This window comes from Podarcis filfolensis, assembly GCF_964270895.1.
Source record: "Podarcis filfolensis genome assembly, chromosome: 8".
Lineage (NCBI taxonomy): Eukaryota > Metazoa > Chordata > Lepidosauria > Squamata > Lacertidae > Podarcis > Podarcis filfolensis.
This window is the reverse complement of record NC_139611.1, coordinates 44,685,740-44,706,433: the sequence shown is the minus strand read 5'-3', so window position 1 is coordinate 44,706,433 and position 20,694 is coordinate 44,685,740. Positions and strand designations below refer to the sequence as shown.

The 20,694-nt window shown below is 42.3% G+C and overlaps 1 protein-coding gene across 2 annotated transcripts in view; it reads left to right on the top strand.

Annotated features, from left to right (window-relative positions):
- Positions 1 to 506: 506 nt before the first annotated feature.
- CDH5 (cadherin 5) overlaps positions 507 to 20,694 on the top strand; it is a 33,429-nt gene continuing 13,241 nt past the window's right edge. Inside the window, exons 1-4 of one of the 2 annotated variants that reach the window (XM_083626586.1) lie at positions 646 to 809; positions 15,559 to 15,627; positions 17,212 to 17,328; positions 18,324 to 18,523. In XM_083626586.1, coding sequence (XP_083482712.1) covers positions 17,322 to 17,328; positions 18,324 to 18,523 — 207 coding nt within the window. In that variant the 5' untranslated portion in view covers positions 646 to 809; positions 15,559 to 15,627; positions 17,212 to 17,321. Of the gene's footprint in view, positions 810 to 15,558; positions 15,628 to 17,211; positions 17,329 to 18,323; positions 18,524 to 20,694 lie in introns of both variants that reach the window. The other variant, XM_083626587.1, reaches the window with a different exon arrangement.

Sequence of the window (20,694 nt, the reverse complement as noted above, 5' to 3'; positions counted from 1 at the left end):
GGATAAATGAATGAATGTAGGATAAGGCTGTCAATGGCTATGTTCCACCTCCATTGTCAGAGGTTGTGTGCCTCTAAATACCAGTTGCCAGGAATCACAAATGGGGAGCGGTCTGTTGCACTCAGGCCCTGCTTGTGGCCATCTGCTTAGCCATTGTGAGAACAGGATGCTGGACTAGATGGGCCTTTGGCCTGATCCAGCAGGGCTCTTCTTATGTTGTTAAGGCAGCTCCCTTTGTTCCTCTCAGATTTCAAACCTTATACTCATGGTGCATCACTATAGAGAAATGCATTTTGGCTGCCGCATCTGCCGATGGACTGCAGTGTTTAAACTGACCCTTAGCTTGCCAAGGAAAATTGAGGAAAACGCAGGCCTCTCTTTCAGGGGTCTAATAAAAGTCGGGTGTTACCATTCTTACATTGTACTGATGTTAGATGATGACAATGATCCTGAAGTCTTTCCCCCACCCCTCTCCTGTGGCCTGTCCCCTGTGCTGCCTCTTTTGCGACTAGCTGGCTGAAGGTAAGTTGAACCAGTAATGAGTCAAAAAAAGTTTTTATCTGGTTTCCTCCACTCCCTTCTCTCCCTGGCATTAGTAAGGCTTGGAACAATAACAGGATGCAGGATGGGAAAAAGGCGGACACCCAGCTGGGAAACCTTGGAGACTGTAAAGCTGAACACTCCCTGTATTGCTTAATGCAGTGAAATAACGGATTTCACTTAGTTCTTTATATTCACTCTACTTTATCCAATCGAGGCTTGGAGGCTGATTTTGGATTCTTCCTGATTTGGAATAAAGCCCAGCCCAGGTAAGAAACGTGGTCTTTGGGGAGTGAGGAAAGAGAGAATTGTTCTTGGGGTTTTTAAATCTGCTACTTAAAAGCAGCTTTGCCAAAGTTTGGTGGACTAAGGTTCCCTTTAAAACATTGTGGTGGAACTTTGGCCCTCCAGATATTGCTGAACTACAACTCTCATCGGACCCAACAGGCATGGCCAATGGCCAGGGATGGTGAGAACTGTCGTTCAGCAACATCCAGAGGATCAAAGATTTCCCCACACCTGCTTTAAAGCGTCCAATAGTCCAGGATGTACTTTTACAACAAGCTAGTTTTCTTGATCCTGCCATTGTACACAAACTGCGTTGCTGGGGAGGACTACTTGGAGTTGCCTTAACAATCTCAGATGGCAAAATGGAGGATTTGTGTTTTTGAGAAAGGATGTTCAGGTCAGGTCACCAAGAACCCAAGCCGCTGCCAATAAAAGTTTAACAAGGAAATTGAGGGGTGGGGGAGAGAAAGATGTTCAGTTATCCAATGTGTACCTGGAGAGCCTTAATGTTTGAGAGACAGGAAAGCTTTTCCCAAAGAATGCTAGGAACCATAGTTTGCTAAGCATGCTGGGAATTGTTTTGTGAGGGGATTAGCTGTCTCCTCACAAACCTCAGCAGCCAGGGAACTGCAGGTGGTATAAGCATGCTTCAAATGTATCCTGTGTTTGTGACCTTAGAACTAATATATGCCTTAAATTTTGTCATGTGGATCGGCACCATGTAGCTGATTTACGTTAAATGAAATAGCCTGAGTTAGACTGGGCCCATAAGAATGAGGGATGGTGAGTGGACTGGGACCACAGCAGCAACAAAGACTTAAAACCACCCTTCCCTCATATCATGGTCCTGATCCAGCTCAGGGGAAACAATACCAGCTATTTATTTAACAAAAATCATCCACACAACACCAAACCATGTGTAGTATTCAACTAAGGTTTACTCAAAGTAAGCCTATTGTAATTGATGGGCCAAACCTAGTCATGTCTGTTCATTTCACTGGGTCTGCTATGAGTAAAACGTATTTTTGTACCACCCTATGTAAAAAGCATAATGTATACGTTGACACTTGTCTACTGTAAAAGTGTCAGATTTTCTTTCTAACAAATACTCTGCTAATATGTGAAAACACGGGCTGTAGCTTATTGCTGAACATATGTAGATGAATCAGAAATAAGACTTACAGAGTCAGATACATATGTGTGTGTATTGGCTGTTCTATCAAAAATTGATAAAAAGGCCTTGAAAGCTTGCTTTGATATCTTACTGGTTTGGGACAATAAACTGAGGCACAAGCCAGACAAGATGGAATTGCTTTTAACAGATGTTTCATCTGCCCAAGTGAGTGCTGTTCAGCCTCTTCTGGTGCGAGCTGCACTCTCCCTAAAGCAGGGGTGTTGAACTGAGTCTGGCTAGTAAACCAGACCTTGACCTCTCGCAAGCCTTGTTGGTCACTTTGAAAGGTGGGCAGGGTTGTCAAACTTGTCAGTCACTTGACATCACCACGATGCCAGGTGAAACTTTTTAAACTTGTTTTCATTTGAAATCAAGTCAAAAGGGCAAAGTCTCAGGGGGTTTCAGGTTCTGCCAAGCAGCTGATGCGTGACACCTGCAAGCCCTGCTTTAATCCATCAGGGAGTCATGTCTTTACCTGCCTCATATCTGACAAAATATATGATGTCAGGATAGGTAGGCATGGCTTGGGGAAAATGGTCTTTAAAAGGCTTACTTAGACTTGCAGGACAGAGGTGCCCAGCCACCACGCTTAAGGTTCAGAAAGGATAGGGAAGAGATTTGGTTCAGACTTCCTGAAATATGAGAATGAAAAATACAGCTAGTCTTCAACATCAGTTCTTCTCCAGAATTTTGCAATGTAGTTTTCCTATCCCCAGAAAATATATACAAAGATGCATATAACAGAAGAAAGTGTGCATGGAACACATATATATGTTATAATAATATAGAAAATTGCATTGTATTAGGGGAAATTGCACAAAAATGTGAATATTAGACAAAACAGCCTACAAAATATGTGTGTGTTAGGATGTTAGTATAATGCCTTATAGAGCTGTTGTAATGATGACTGAGAAAATGCATAAAAATACTTAGAGCACTGCAAAGAGCTATGCAGTCTTTTATCTATTGTTAAATACATATATTTTAAAAACTGATATATGTTTGGAGAAAAGGATTCTGATTTGTTTTTAGTTCTCAGATGAGCAATTCACTTTGCCAAGTTTTGGGAAATGAGAACACACATCAGCCCAGAATAACTGGTTAGTTTCACGTATGCAAAGTCCCAAGTTGTTTTAGGCTTCAAACATTCATGTGAAGATTATAGCAAAAACTGTACAAAAACTGTACAGTATGAAGCTTAATTTATGTAGAAGCAGGAAAATGCATGTATGCATTGAATAGGGTTGCCAACTGTTCAGATCCTAAGATGCAAAGGGGCAAAGAGCTTGTGAGCAGAGAGGTGGAACCTGGCAGATCAAGGGGCCCCTTGTGGAATGGGGCAAAGTGGGGGTTCTGTGGGGGCAAATGACTGCATGTGGAAGGTCAATGTGAGATCTTCACCATGCCCGGTGTCATGAGGGTGGAGCCTGATGGGGTTGGAGGAAGAGGGAAAAGCAAATGGCAAACATTCTCAAACTTAGCAGAAAGTCACCCTGAGATATTACTCCATTCCCTGGAGAGCCCAAAGGTCAGACTACAAACTCTGGTCCCTTACAGATGACCTGTTTATTGAACCTCCATCCTGATTTGTTTGCAGAGAGATCATTGGCTACTTAATGAGCATTTGCTCTCATTTGTTTACCATTTGTTCACCATAGTGTCAGAGTAAGTGTTATCCCCCACTTTCTGAGGCATTTTCCTATAGCTTTCCTTATGACAAAAAGTTTATGAGGGATGGGTTGTGGGGGCTGTTTCACAAGAGCTGCCAATCAGTTTTAATTGCACAATTTGAATTAGCTGGTACGTGATCAAAAGCCACCCCAAAGGAATGATGGCATGGAAATGCCTTGTGTGTCAAGAAACTGAGGAGACCTGGATTCAAATCCTCACGCAGCCATGAAGCTCCTGGGTGACCTTGAACTGGTCATCCTATCTCTCTCTCAGCCAGGTTTGTCCTGAGGATAAAGGGTGGAAGACCTTGTACACCACCTTGAGCTCTTTGGAGGAAAGTTGGGGTTCCATAAATAAATTAACAGAAGAGATCAAGGGGTAAACTTTCACTTAAACAGTTAACAGTTTGCAAAGAGCTTTGCCAAGCTGAATAGACTTGCCTCATATCCTGCTTTTGTTGAAGCAAAATGGAGTAATTGAAAACAGGATATATGTAAAGGGATTTGTATAGTCTTTTTAACCTTTGGAGGCATTTTTGATGGATTGCCTTTGCCAAGTTGAATTGTATGAACATCAGATACTATTTAAAGAGAAATCCCTCTCTTTCTTCTCTTCTCAAGAAAACAGAAATCACATGGCTTCCTAGCACAGTGGTAATTGGCATTTGAGTGCCCTTCTTCAACAACAGAGGGAGGAGATGTTATTTGGGTGTTTGTTTGCATTTGTTAATTTATGCTAGATGGCGGGAAAGCAGAAGCAGGTTGGGTTTCTTGCAGCACAACAAACTTGGCTGCAAAGTGCAGGAAAATCTAAACATACCCCTTCCTTTTAGGGTACCCACATGTTCTACTTCTGTTGTCTATTTGAAAGTGTTGCCCGTTTGAACTGCTCAAAGTCCAGTCCAACACCAGTTTAAAGAAGGGAGAGTAAGTTGCTAAGTTGCTCACCAACAATTAGCACCTGGATAGCAAACAGGGGTCACCTGACCACAGTCTTCTACACTGTGGCAAGAGGTATTCATAAATGACTTGATGGGTGGGGCAGAGCTGCTATGGCAGCTTCCCAACATGTGGGTGGCTGCTGCTGGAGAAGGAGGGGTGAGGTGATGGGGAGTCGGGCGTAGTGCAAGCGCACCAGCAGGAGTGCCAGATTGCATTTTACACCATGCTGACCTCTCCACCCACTCAGTAAGCAACAGTAACCCACCTGCTGGGAAGCTAGCATAGCGGCTCTGCCTCATCTAGTGAGCAGCTTCTGGAGGCACTGTTTTGAATGACAGTAATTATTTTTTCCATTTCTAACTCTCCATATGCATTGGCATATGCAAATTGTATGTAGACCTGTATACTGTTTTGTCCTCTTTTTTTGATGGTGCATAAGTAGCCATCCTTGAGTGATAGCGGTGATAGCGGTGGGGGGTAGGTTCTTACAATGCAATCGATTTGGCTGGGTGTATATGAATAATGGGTGTGAACCACACACACACACACATACTCCTTTTCAAGCTAGGCATAGTCTGAAAGAACATGAAATAGCTGAACCTAAGCAAGTTTGAATTTGGTTAGTACCTGGATGTACGACTGCTTGTTATGTGCCCTGAGTTTGCTGCCTTGAGTTCCCTAATGAACAAACTGCACAAGCCATTGCAACCAAAACAGATAACCATGGTCAGATTTTGGGGCAAGCATTCGTGCTTTAGCAACCCCCAAAATGAACTTCTTCCATTCACTCTACATGAAGCAGTGCTCTATAAGCATCCCAGAAACTTCACTTGGAATAAAATGCCACATCAGACTTCTCACTGGGTCTGATCATTCAACCTGTCTTTGCTACATAAGCACATAAAGCATAAGAAAAGGGAGCATGTGGTCCTCCAGAAGTTGTTGGCCTGTGGTCAAGGATTAGGGGGATTGTAATCAAGCAATCTCCAGGGGGCCACAGGTTCCCCACCCCGGAAAGGAGAACAGTCCTGCTGGATCAGACCCAGGCCTATCTAGCCCAGCATTCTGTTCTCACAGTAGTCCACCAGATGCATACAGGAAGATAACTTCTGACAAGGAGTAGGAACCCCATCAAAGAAAAAAGGAGGGCGTATCCAGCATTTCCCCCCCCCCCATTTTCTGACTTCCTCTATGCTTATCTGTACACAAACAGAGAAATGTGAAAGCCTCCTTATCATTTGCTGGCGCAAGGAAGTTCCACCAGTTACCCTGGTGCTCCACAGGAGATCATCAGTGCTCCTAAGAAACTATCTTATATTGAGTTGAAGCATCTAGCTCAGTATTGACTACAGGCAGTGCTCTCAAGTGAACACCCCCAACCCTGCTTAGAGATGCTGGGGATTGAATTTGGGGCCTTCTGCACCCAAAGCAAATGCTGTACCACTGACAATGAGATCTTCCCACTTTTTTCCTGTTGGGGTTGGGGGGAATCCTAGAGCTATGATCTCCTGCAATCTGACCTGCCCTCCTCATGCACCACTACCTGCTAGATTAGACCAGAGGTCTATCTAGTCCAGCATTCTGCTCTCATAACCACCAGTGGGAAGCTGGGAAGCAGGACATAAGAACATCAGGAGAGCCCTGCTGGATGAATCTGCCAGTTTTGGTTCTCTTAGCTGTTAGTTCTCTTAGCTCTCACATGAAAATTTGCCAGCATTTTAGTGCATGATAAACTCATACTGGTGTGTAGATTTCACTAATATGCATGTTTCTACTAGCAGTTTCCCCTAATTCCATGCATTTTGCACGTTATTATTTCTATTTCCCCTAATATATTCATTTTTGTACATGTCATTTGGCTCAAGAAGCACATCACAAAATTCAGAGAAGGGCAAATTTTGAAGGATCCCTGCATTTCAGTTCACATATTGTTTTGAGAAATGTGAATTTAGTAGCTTCTCGCTAAAATTAGAACAAACCTGAATTCCCTGCCCAATCCCTACTCAAGCTACATTAATCCATTGTCTTTGTCTTGCCAGGGATAGAATAGCATGACCTTTAGGTCTCCCATAGTATCTATTGAAATCACTGGAGTTTCCATTCTTCTGCCATCTGCAGGAAGCCAGCCATCTGGCCATCCTCTGCCCATTCCTCACTTCCCAGTCAGCTCATGGAAACCTTCTGACAGCACAGAGCTGGAACTGAACACGTCCGCAGAGTCAGGGTCACAGTTTCTCATTCTTCAAATTTTAAACTCAGTTCTCCACAGTTCTACAGCAATTTGAGAGTTATTGTTATTTTTTAATCCTCATCAAAACTTTGGTGTGTATTTCTCCTAATAAACACATTTTTGTATGCAGTTTCCCTAGTGTACTCATCTTTGCAAGCAAATTCCTCTAATGTAATGCATTTTTTATGTTATCTTCATGGATATCTTCATTTTTATGCATGCTTCCCCCTAATATATGCAGTTTCATAAACATTAGTTGGTTGGACAAGTGTATCACAAAATTCAGGTAAATGTAAATTTTAAAGGATGACTACATTTCAGTCCTTGTATTGTTTCAGAAAGTGTGGATATGTTAAATTCACCTTTAAATGTGAACTGAACCCAATTTCTTCCCCATCCCTACTCCTGAAGAACCTTCGTGAATGGTGAGATGTGGTTGTTACAGACTAACCACTCCCTTTCAAAAGATTGGTTTTGTAGAACTATTTTACAAAGCCACTCCAGCTGTGAACTTTCTTCCTGGCACTCAGCACACTTTTTGCTGTGCTCAGAGCTCTTGGGTGCCAAAAGGAACTCAAAGTGGGTGGGGATGCAAAACAATGTGATCTCATGAACAGTAAGAGGCTTGCAAACTGTTGGCTGTCACCTCCATGCCAAATTGTAAATGTTGCATCTTTTTCTAGCTCACTCCCAACAACATCATCCAGGCCAAGAAATCCTAATAAGCACAGGTTCTATTAAGGATCTGAATGTGAAAAGTGTTTCCTGCTGAAATAAGTAAAACTAAAAGCAACTGTGTGATCGTAGAAGTAATTAAAGCCATGAGGCAACTCATAGCTACTTTACAACATGGTATGGGCATTTCCTTTGCTAAGTCATATCTATGTACTCATGAAGCAACGTGGGTACAACAGGGCCACACATTTAGATCCATCCCTGAGATCATGCAACCCTTCCCAGTTTCAAACACATGGATAGGGTTGGGTGAATCTGGACCTCAAAAACACATTGAAGGTGAAAGTCACTTAATTAACACAAAGTCCAGAGAGAAAATACCTGATATCATTTTACTGAGCAAAACTGAACAAAAACAGAGTTTAATTTGAGGAGGAAGGAACAGAGAGGTTTTGTCTTTCTTTCTTCAGGCCTTGCAGAGAAATTTAATTCAGTTAACATTATAAGCAGAATTTATCACATTTGCACTTTCCTAAATATTATGAGAAGTGAAACATAGCCTTCCATTGAAATTTGCACTTATTCAAACTTTGTAATGCAATTCTCCAGCCAACCAGTGTTTACAAAAATGTATATATTAGGTAAAAGTAGGCATAAAAATGAGTATGTTGATGAAAATGACATACATTACATTTGGAGAACTTGCTTGCAAAAAATGTGTACATTATTCAAAACTGCATACAAAATGTATTTATTAGGAGAAATTTGCACTAAAATGCTGAATAATTTTTATGAGTATATTTTAAAAGAAAATGTGTAAATTGCTGCAGAAATGCAGAGAACCAAATTTAAGGTTGGAAAAATGAGAAACCAGGAGAATCAAAACTGCCAATTCCTTCCATCTCAATTCCTTAGGTTCATGGTTCAACGAAAACATAAGAACCCTGTTTAATTAGGCCAAAGGCTCATCTAGCTCAGTATCCTCTTCTCATAGTGGCCCACCAGAACTTTGATCAAGACAGTGTTCCATTTTCAAATTGCAAGCTCTGTTTTATTTGGGGTGCAGGAGAAGAGAGCTAACCAAAAGGAAACTAACTTTGAACTTTTTTGACATGTTGTGATAATTGCAAAACTGCTTAGTGCAGCATTTTATGGAATGAACTAAGATGACCATTTCTGCTGTTGCTTCAAAGTCCAAAGGCACTAATACTCATCTGGTGGGTGTAATTCTCTAGCAGAAGCAACAGGATAAGGTATCGCCATTTCTCATTTTTAATGCCCTTATTTCCTATTTTGCCTTGTTTAAAATAGACCTTACATGAATGTTGAATGCCCTCCTAAAGTGCCTATATCAGGAATGACCCTTTTTGGTCAAAGGTAGAAATAATCACCTCTAGTAATTTTTAAATAACTAGAGGTTCTTTTAATGCACACAGAGAGCTAGATGATGTTTTCTTCGTAACTTTTGATGGTCCATAATTATGAGCTAATCAGACATGCCTGATGTGGAAGCTGGAGAGAAATAATGTGGCAATAAAAAGAACTCAGTAACTAGAGACTGAAATCAAAATAGTCACTGTTGTAATACTGGAAGGCGTGATACAGAATCTTCTTTCTGGGGTTGCCTCTAGACTTTCATTATTTTGCACTGGAGCTTAGTTTTGAACACTTAAAGTGGAGTGTTCAGTCATCCTGGGGCAACAGTTCCACTTTTAAAAAAGGACTTTTGCAGTTAGTAAAGTGACAGAAATGTGCTGAACAGTGGGTGATGAACAATTGGTTGTGCTACAGCCTGTATAGTGAATGTAGAGAGAGGTTGATTCTCCCTCTAATAAGAATTCTTCATGGAAGATCTCCTGAAGATCTCCTCTTTTGCTTATGGGATGTTTCCTCTAGATCACTGAGTAGTTGCAATAAATAAATAAATTCTGACTTCAGTGAGGATCAGGAGAAATTTTCTGCTGGCTGCTTGAGAGAGAGGAAGAGGAAAAAATGGACTGTAAATGCATCTGCTTTTAATTGTTTTAACTAGTCATATGTTTCATTTGTGCATCTAATTTTATTGATCTGTGACTTCTGTAAACAATTCATTCAGTTAATGAGAAGACTGTAAGCACCGTGCAAGCAAATCAGGATGACTGCTCATTGTCATATAACGTTGCAGCAAACAAATCATAATGAGCGCTCAATAAAGACCGGATATAGTACAGAATGAATGCTTGATTAACAGGTTGCCTGGTGAAGCTCTGATAAAGGCTGGATATGTCACCCTCTGTGGTAAAGGACCACAGAACAAGGGCTTCTCAATAGTCCATTTCTTTACTTGAGATGTGGCGTGGAATTCTCACCACCAACCAAGGTGGAATGCTTGTAGAGAGATGCAAGTGTCTTTGTGTATTGTTCGGTTTCTTTGGAATGAGGGACAGCAAAGACTGTGGTGTCTTTAGGATACATGGTTTATTTGCACATATTTACAGCCTGAGCCTACAATGAAGGGCGCTCACAGATAGGGTCCTCCCTTTAAGAGGGCTCATGTTGCGGTGAGACCTGGCAACCAAACCCTGTGTTGTGGGTGGGTTTGATTGAATAGCCACAACACCCAATTGGTAGGTCCCTTGATGCTGGGTTTAATCAGGCCAATGGGACGCAAGCTAAACGGATCAAGGGACCTATATATACCTATGCACGTGACCCAGAGCTTCCTCTTTCGGTGCATGCATCGGAACACCCATCCACCTCTCCCTATATATAGGACTGTGCGCTTGACCTTGCTATGCCATCATGTGTTGTCTGCTGTTGGGACAGGGGCACGGCAGGAATTTTCCCCACTTGGCTGATTGGCTGGTGCCATTTGGGTTTCGCCTGCCACGTAGCAAATCGTCACAACTTGTAAGGTTGCGGATAGGCTCTGGTTCAGGTGATAGGGATGGGGGAACGCTCTCACCATCCCTATGTGAAGGGTATTCCGTTAAAGGAATCCAGGGACTCAATGGTTTGGTCAACCCTTTGAGGGGGTTGTACCTGTGCCTGAGTCTAGGGGGCATTTGGGTGGCGGAGATAGCCTGTTCCCGGCCTTCTGCTTATCCAGGTGTTCACCCTAGGCTGACCTATGCTGGTGCCCTGGGTCACCACTACCCGCAATGGTGCAGGGAGCTAGTCGAACCAGAGCCTATGCAACCACTCACTTGCTGTAATCAATAAAGTTGTGGCCTAAATTCTGCCAAAAAACCAAACCAAAATTTGAGTCTTGTCTGAATTTATTTAAGGGGAAGGTTTAAAGGTCTCAACATGCAACATTAACACTCCAAGAAGTTCTTGCTTCTCCCATAGCCACAGCCTTGGATCGCAGGAGAAATCAGGCATGACTCTGTCTCTCAGCTGCCCAGCCTGCTTCTAGCCTCTAGCTTGCACACACCTCAGCTGGGACTTTTGTCTTTCTAACTACAAGCCAGCTGGGGGAATGAGGTACCCATTTCCCTTGTGTCATGGAGACACTTCCTTTGCCATCTTAATGGCCCATACTTAGACCATTACCTCACCAGGAAGCTGGCCTGCCTATTTCAGTAATTGAATCCTTGTTGGATCCAGGAATTAGAAGGGACTCAGGCATATAGCCTAACCACTCCCCGCACAACACTAATACAATAAGGTAGCTGCTCAGGTTCATAGTAAAACACAATCAAGGCCAGTCATTGCACTAGCTCTAGCTTCTGAACCGCCTTCAATGGCAACTTCTTGTAAAGCACATGATAAGAGTCAATCCTTGAGATCACCTGATCATGAATGAAAGCACTACCAGATCTCTGGCATCATGAATGGAGAAGGGGACTGAAGAAAGTTGCATGTATAAAAGCTGATAGAAGACTTTGGTTGGGAGAGAGGGTACAGATGAGGTGCAGAAATATAGTAAGAGTTTCTTTGCTCCTTGGCATAGTGCTCCAGAAAATTTGGTTACCAGAGCAATTTCCTAGTCAGTTGATGGCCTTCTGGATACATACAGTATATCCCAAATGTCCTGTTATATGTTTATTCTGAACCCTCATACATGCCCAGCTTGCATGAGAACCCTAACAAACCCTTTTTGATGAGAAACAGAGCATTGTATGTGGAGACAAAGGTGCATTGTTCTAAAAGTGTGAGTGTTCCAACCCTTATACCCAAAAAAAGAACTTTCCACAGCAAGAACTAACAAAAGAATTATTACAAGGAAAAGAGAGTAGGCGTACTACAGAGACAGTAAACCATGTGAGATAAACATAGACATATACACCATAGCAGCATTTTACTGTAGCTACATTCCTAGCACTCCCGCTTAAAGATAAAAGACCTTAGGATCCTAAGAAGCATAAGCATAGAGAGTGAACATGGCATGTGTTATGGGACTCATGAAAAATAAGGATAGAGGCTCTGGACCAAACGTCAGAATGAAGATTTCTATATCTGTGAGAATTAAGCTCTCACCACTGAAACCATCACCTTGTCAGGCAATAGAGATCTTGGTCTGATCTCCAGCAGAGTGCTAAAACTCAGAGGAGCATGAAGTAGGGTGGAAATTGTTAGAGCTTTAGGGTGCTGCCCGAACCTGTGCAAAACCTGCCCTTGAACATGATTTGGGGTCTCATATACTTGCATGTAAAATGGGAGGGAAAGTGCTGACTTGCAAAAGGGGACAGGAAAATATTCCTTTCAACTATAAAGTTTAATGATTGTTCCTCAAGATTATCATGGTATCGATGGAGGTGAGCAGGGCAAATTCATACATTCGGGCAAAACAAGCTTTATCTTACTATTTCTAAGTGTTATCAATTAAGCCTTAAATGGAATCGGTGTTTGTTTGAAATCCAACTTACAAATCCCTGAGGAAACTGATTAGAAGGTTTTCCTGGTGGCGAAATAGTTTATCAGTATATGCTTCCTTGCAATCAGTCAAAAAGCCTGATGTTTCATTCTACATCACAAGCAGGGTAAGGGGTCACTGAGAGGTTGATAATTCAATATAACACAAGCAAGATTGATGCCCTGATCCATAAAAATGAACCAAAGAAAAGTCATATCAAGTGTCCCTAATTTCAGCCTAGTGAAAGTTAGGGACAGAAAGCAAGACAAAACACTGTTTAAGATACACCCCCCCACACTTTCTTAAAATGCTTGGGAACTTCTAAAAATAAGAACCTTCCAACATTACAAAATGTATTCTTACATTAAAAAAACCCAAAAACTAAAAGGACTCTTTCAATGAAAAAAAAAACCATCGAACTCCTTTGTAAATGCAAGCAGAAAATTGGTTTCTTCCAGTAATAGCATTCTATTTATGTTAGGAGTTGCAATAAAGCCCTTTGTCTATATAACATAAATGCATTGCTCATCCAGTCATAGATGCCTTGTGGTGAAGAAAAAAGCACATATATCTGAAAGTGTCTTTATTATCTCTTTTAGCTGAGTATCATGAGGCTTCGCTTACTGAAGTAATATTCACTCATTATCCAAATCCTCTGTCAACACTAGATTGGTAGATGAGATTGTAACCATGCATAAATGGAAATTAATCAAGTGTGGTGCCCATCATATGTAGATTCAGGGCATGATCCACAACCTCCTTCTGTGTCTTTTATAATACCAGCATACCTTTCCCAACCCTCACCTGTACAAGACTATAGAATAGTCATTGTTTTGCTCATGTCTGTATAGGGATGGAGGGGGAAATTCAATTCAGTTCACAAATAAAGGCAAACTTACCTTGTTCACACTTTCTAGAATAACACATGAACTAAAATGCAGCCATATTTTGAAATTTGCATTTCTCCAAATTTTGGAATGCAGTTTCCAGCCAAGTAATGTAAACAAAAATGCATATGCTAGGGTAAAATGTGTATGGAATGCATATATTTGTGGAAAATAATATACAAAGATGTGTTATATTCAGGGAAATAGCTCTGCAAAAAATTGTATATCAGGAAAAATTATAGATGTGTTTATCAGGAGAAATTTGCACTAAAATGCTGGTGAATTTTCATGAGGACATTTAAAAGGAAAAATTGCAAAATGATGTGGAAACATGAGGAACTGAACTTGAGAATAAGGCTATCAATGGTTACAAATCCTGATGGCCATGTTCTACTTCCACTGTCAAATCTCTGAATACCAGTTGCTGGAAACCACAGGAGGGGAGAGCAGTGTTAAGTTCATGCCCTGCTTGTGGGTTTCCCATAGGCATTGGGTTGGCCACCGTGAGAACAAGATTCTGGACCAGATGGGTCATTGGGCTGCTGTCAGTGTGGTTCATGATATGATGAGTCCTGCCCTGTCTGAAACAGGTCTTTAATTTGATCCAGCAAGGACTCCCAGCTCAGTGGCAGAGCACTTTTTATTATTATTATTTTTAAAAAAGGTCTCAGGTTCAGTTGCTCTAGTCTTTAGGCAGAGGTGGGAAACTCTGAAACCTTGGAAGGTTGCTATCTGTCACTGTAGATGAGAGTGGGGAACCTGAGGCCTGAGGACAGCATGTGGCCCTCCAGGGTTCTCTGTATGGCCCTTGGGATTTCCCCAGGTCATAGCCCTCATTTGTCCTGCTCCATGCCCTCTGAGTATTTTTCCCTGGCTGGAAAGTGTCCATGGACTGTGATAACACATCTCTATTCAGGCAAGCAAGGGGGGGGGACTTTTGCATCACTGGAATGTACCCTACTGTACAAAGTTAGGAGTCCCATCCATTGCTTCACCCACTTTTGCCCACCACTGGCATGTGCCCCCCAGAAGGCTGCCTATGAGGAAATGCAGTCATTGGGCTGAGAAATGTTCCCCACCTCCACTGCAGCCAATAGCAATGTAGGTGGACCGGTAGTCTGATTCAGGGCCCTTCCAGACTTTCTTTTTATTGCACATTCATGATTATTTGTACAAATGACATGATCCTGTTTTTAATACTATTTGCACCTGCAAACCTTTGGGGACGATCAGACTGATTCACTTCAAATCAGTGCATATCTGATAAATTTCTGCTGAGATCCCGTAACTTTTTATACCACAAATATGGGGGGGTGCCCCACGTTTGTTATGCTACAACCCCTCCAGACAGCAATAATGCAATAGCATTGGGGAAGTGTCGCAGAGCAAACTAGAGCAGGATAAATCCACCGCTGGTTCTCTACTGTGTCAATGACATGTTGCAGAATATACCCACTGCAACAAAACACCAATATGCAGGGGCCCAGAGTACAAGCCAGCTTCCTGTGTTCTCAAATTACTGGCAAGAAGGGATTTGCAAGTGGAAACATGCAAGTTCCAAACTTTTTCCTCATGATGCAAACGTTGTAATATTAGAGGAATCTTGTGGCTGGTTTGGAAAACCTCAAGAGAAATGGTATATTGGCTTCAGCAAACAAACTGTTCCAGGGAAGAAGGGGCTGACAATCCAGTTCCCAAAAGTCAAGAAGAGACAAATGTATTTTATCTGGCGACACAAAGTCTGCTCAAAAAAGCACTTGGAAGGAGTGAAACCCTTTGCAAGTTTTCGGAATGTAAAAAGAAATGAATGTGAATGAAATGGAAGGAAAGGGGCAGACGAGAAGTACTGTAGCCATCTTTTCAATGATGCAGGGAAGCTGCCATTTTGGGGGTCAGATCATTGGTCCATCTAGTTCAGTACTGTCTACACAACCCGCTCATCTCCCCTTTGAATTGAGCATGTTCTACACACAACTCACAGCCACCAGTGCCCAGCATCACCTGCCTGAGGCAGCCACCTCACTGTGCCTAATTATAGGACTGGCCCTGAGGTGGTGTTTCATAAATTATAATCAATAAATGTCACCTGGTATCAGGCATGTTTGCAATGAGAATGCAGTGATGTGAACTTAGATAGACCACCACTTCCACACCTGATAAAACAATGCAGCTGCAACCCCATCACACCCATGATTCATCAAAATCTGGGCAGGTTAAGGTAATCACAAGAATAAAGGCTCCCATAGTATTTAGATGTATTGTGATATACCAGGGTCCTCCAGATATTGCTGACTACAGCTCTCTTCATTTCTTAGCTCTAGTCATGCTAGCTGAGCCTGATGGCCGTTGGAGGCCCACAATAGCTCACCACCCACAAATTTCACGTCCCTTCATAGAATCATAGAATCATAGAGTTGGAAGAGACCACAAGGGCCATCGAGTCCAACCCCCTGCCAAGCAGGAAACACCATCAGAGCACTCCTGACATATGGTTGTCAAGCCTCTGCTTAAAGACCTCCAAAGAAGGAGACTCCACCACACTCCTTGGCAGCAAATTCCACTGTCGAACAGCTCTTACTGTCAGGAAGTTCTTCCTAATGTTTAGGTGGAATCTTCTTTCTTGTAGTTTGGAACCATTGCTCCGTGTCCGCTTCTCTGGAGCAGCAGAAAACAACCTTTCTCCCTCCTCTATGTGACATCCTTTTATATATTTGAACATGGCTATCATATCACCCCTTAACCTCCTCTTCTCCAGGCTAAACATGCCCAGCTCCCTTAGCCATTCCTCATAAGGCATCGTTTCCAGGGCTTTGACCATTTTGGTTGCCCTCCTCTGGACACGTTCCAGTTTGTCAGTGTCCTTCTTGAACTGTGGTGCCCAGAACTGGACACAGTACTCCAGGTGAGGTCTGACCAGAGCAGAATACAGTGGCACTATTACTTCCCTTGATCTAGATGCTATACTCCTATTGATGCAGCCCAGAATTGCATTGGCTTTTTTAGCTGCCGCGTCACACTGTTGGCTCATGTCAAGTTTGTGGTCAACCAAGACTCCTAGATCCTTTTCACATGTAGTGTTCTCAAGCCAGGTGTCACCCATCTTGTATTTGTGCCTCTCCTTTTTTTGCCCAAGTGCAATACTTTACATTTCTCCCTGTTAAAATTCAACTTGTTTGTTTTGGCCCAGTTATCTAATCTGTCAAGGTCGTTTTGAAGTGTGATCCTGTCCTCTGGGGTGTTAGCCACCCCTCCCAGTTTGGTGTCATCTGCAAATTTGATCAGGATGCCCTTGAGTCCATCATCCAAGTCATTGATAAAGATGTTGAATAAGACCGGGCCCAAGACAGAACCCTGTGGCACCCCACTAGTCATTCTTCTCCAGGATGAAGAGGAACCATTGATGAGCACCCTTTGGGTTCGGTCAGTCAGCCAGTTACAAATCCACTGAGTGGTAGCATAGTCAAGACCGCATTTTACCAGCTTCTTTACAAGAATATCATGGGGCACCTTGTCACATGCCTTGCTGAAATCAACGTAGGCTACATCCACTGCGTTCCCTTCATCTACCAGGCTTGTAATTCTGTCAAAAAACGAGATCAGGTTAGTCAGACATGACTTATTTTTCAGAAATCCATGCTGACTATTGGTGATCACAGCATTCCTTTCTAGGTGCTCACAGACTGTTTGCTTCATGATCTGCTCCAGAATCTTCCCTGGTATTGATGTCAGACTGACTGGGCGGTAATTATTTGGGTCCTCTCTTTTCCCCTTTTTGAAAATAGGGACAACATTTGCCCTCCTCCAGTCTGCCGGGATTTCGCCTGTTCTCCAGGAATTCTCAAAGATGACTGCCAGTGGTTCTGAGATCACATCTGCCAGTTCTTTTAATACTCTTGGATGCAGTTCATCTGGCCCTGGAGACTTGAATACATCTAAACTAGCCAAGTATTCTTGTACTATCTCCTTAGTTATTCTTCAATTAACTGATTTCAGTGTGGCCTCACTCTGTTGAACCATCAGACTTTGGAGGCCTGTAAAACTCTAGGCTGGTTCAGACATTGCCAAGAGGTGCAGAAAGATGGCAGGTGAGAGACCTGTGTTTCAGTTTCCTCTCTTAATGTAATATATTTAGTTATTAGTTCAGTTAAATTGATTGTTTGTAGGCTGTTTTCCCCAAAAAACTGCCTGAAATACCACACACCCTTTGCTGTTTTACATTGCTGTTTATTTATATGCTGTCTTTTGACCAAAAAAAGGCCACCAAGGCAGCTCAGAAAGAGTAAACAAATACATGCAAATACAATAATGCAAATGCAAAATAATACAAACACAAGTGATACGATTCAAAGCAAAATCTTAACATTTCAAAAGTATTAATAAACCAGCATATCTGTGTTCCTGCTGAAAAGAAATACTTAAGCAGCAGCTTTGCCTTATAAGGGTCCCAGGAAGAGGAGGGGAGGGGGGCAAGGCAAATAGAAAATCTACTTGAAGGCATTTTTGGAATTTTCTGGTGGAATATGTGGTGATTTCCACCCAATGGATGGTTGTAAGGGGTTAGTAGAAAAGTTCAAGAAGGAGGAGACTATCATTGGCTACTAGTTTTGGTGGTGATATAATACAGTGGTACCTCAGGTTAAGAACTTAATTCGTTCTGGAGGTCCGTTCTTAACCTGAAACTGTTCTTAACCTGAGGTACCACTTCAGCTAATGGGGCCTCCCGCTGCCACCATGCCGCTGGCGCGTGATTTCTGTTCTCATCCTGAAGCAAAGTTCTTAACCCAAGGTACTATTTCTGGGTTAGCGGAGGCTGTAACCTGAAGCGTCTGTAACCTGAAGCATCTGTAACCTATGGTACCACTATACCACCAAACTTAGAGGTGGCATGCTACTGAATAGCAGCTACTAGGGAGCAACAGTGAGAGAGAGCTATTGTCCTCATGCCCTGCTTCTCAGAGGCATCTGATTGGCCATTGTAGGAAGCTGGATGCTAGACAAGATAGGCCTTCAGGTGTATGGGGAGAGTTTCATTGGAAAGATCCCAACAACATCTGTAGTCATTGTTTGTATTGCTTTACAGGGCTTTCTTCCACAGAGATGGCAAGATGCTGCCTTCTCCTGCTTTCTTTGATGCTGGTTCCCACTAGTGCTCATGGAGAAGATTTCACAAGGACTGCTGTTAACAGCAATATTAACAAGCGCATAAAGAGAGAGTGGATCTGGAATAAAATGCATATTATCGAAGAACACAATGGGACTCTACCACATCATGTTGGGAGGGTAAGAATATATTTGTTGAATTTCAGTCCTGCCCATCCTCCCAAATGAATGTAATTTTTACCCTGTTCTTTTACAATTAACGATTGATGAATCATCAATTCATAGTTCAGTTGTAAAGGATGTGCTTTATATGCAGAAAGGCATAAGTACAATTCCTGGAGTCTCCAGTTGAAAGAAACTATCAGTGGCTACTAGCTAGGATGGCTACATTCTGTTTTGTTTTGTTTTTTAAGATATTTATTAAAGTTTTACAAAAAGAAAAAAGTTACAAAGTAAAAAAGAAGAAAAAGGAAAAATACAAAAAGTACAAAAATACATAGGAAAAAAAATGCAAAATACAGAAAAGATAAATAGAAAATAGTTAAAAACAAATCAATCTTTTCATATCTTAGATTTCATTTACTTATTTCCCCGACCTCCTCACACCTCCCTTTTTTGTATTCCCATTCACATGGTTAATTCAGCAAATCCTTACCCTCTTTCTTTTTATCTTAATTCTATATCTCAACATATTATAACTTTATATTTTCATCCGTTATCAATCAATTTTTACATATTCTTATTAACCTTGTTGCTAAGGCCGCTTCATTTCAATCCGACATCATTTTAACATTCATTAATTTTACAATGTTTCTGCAAATAGTCTTTGAATTTCTTCCAATCTTCTTCCACCGACTCTTCTCCCTGGTCTCGGATTCTGCCAGTTATTTCCGCCAGTTCCATATAATCTATCACTTTCATCTGCCATTCTTCCAGGGTGGGTCAATCTTGTGTCTTCCAATACTTTGCGATGAGTATTCTTGCTGCTGTTGTAGCATACATAAAGAAAGTTCTATCCTTCTTTGGCACCAATTGGCTGACCATGCCCAGGAGAAAGGCCTCTGGTTTCTTCAGGAAGGTATATTTAAATACCTTTTTCATTTCATTATAGATCATCTCCCAGAAAGCCTTGATCCTTGGGCACGTCCACCAAAGGTGAAAGAATGTACCTTCATTCTCTTTACATTTCCAACATTTATTATCAGACAAATGATAAATTTTTGCAAGCTTGACTGGTGTCATGTACCACCTGTATATCATTTTCATAATATTCTCTCTTAAGGCATTACATGCCGTGAATTTCATACCTGTGGTCCACAACTGTTCCCAGTCAGCAAACATTATGTCATGTACAACATCTTGTGCTAGGATGGCTACATTCTGCTTCCATGGCCCAAGACACTTGCTGTGAATACTGTTGCATGAAGGTCTTGCTTTTGGGCTTCCCATAGGCCTCTGGGTTGGCCTCTGCAAGAACAGGATTCTGGATTAGATGGGTCATTGGCCTGATCCAGCAGGCTCTTCTTATGTTCTTACAAGCAGGTAACTAGTGACGAGGAAGATCTCTGCCTATGAGTTGCAGAGTTGAGATAGGTTGACAAATTGTCCAGCGTTGTATGAAGTAGCTTCCTATGTTTTTCCAAATTCCTTTTCATTTCTATAGTCTGCCTGTGTGCCAGCCTCTCATCCAACCTGTGGCTGCTGTTGCTGAATGCCAGCTCAGCTCTGAGAAGACTTCGCTCACTCATGATCTGATTATGGATGAGGAGGCCAATCTGGTCTGCATCACTGAGACCTGGGAGCTCCCCTGTGTATTCAGTGCAGTATCAGGGAGGGGGGTTGCTGTGGTCTATAGAGATTCTCTCTCCCCCTTCAAACTCTCTGTCCAGTTTGGGGGGAGATCTAGAGTGTGTGTTCCTGGCCCTGGGCAATTGGGACAGATTGGACATTCTGCTGGTTTACTGCCTGCCTCACTGAAGCTCAATCTACATAAGACTGAGGAACTGTTAGTGGGTGGTTCCCTACACCAGATGGCTGGGATGTTGCCTACTCTTGATGGGGTTGTACTCCGTCTGAAAGAGTGGGTATGCAGCTTGGGGGTCCTTTTAGATCCATTGCTGTTGCTTGAGGCTCAGATGGCATTGGTGGCTTGGAGTGCCTTCCATCAGTTTCAGCTGGAGACACAGCAGCACCCCTATCTTGACAGGGATAGCCTAATGTCTGTCGTCTATGCTCTGGTAACCTCTAGGTTAGATCACTGCAACACATTATACATAGGGCTGCCTCTGGAGATGGTTTGGAAACTTCAGCTGGTGCAGAATTCAGTGGCCAGGCTTCTGATTAGGGCAAGA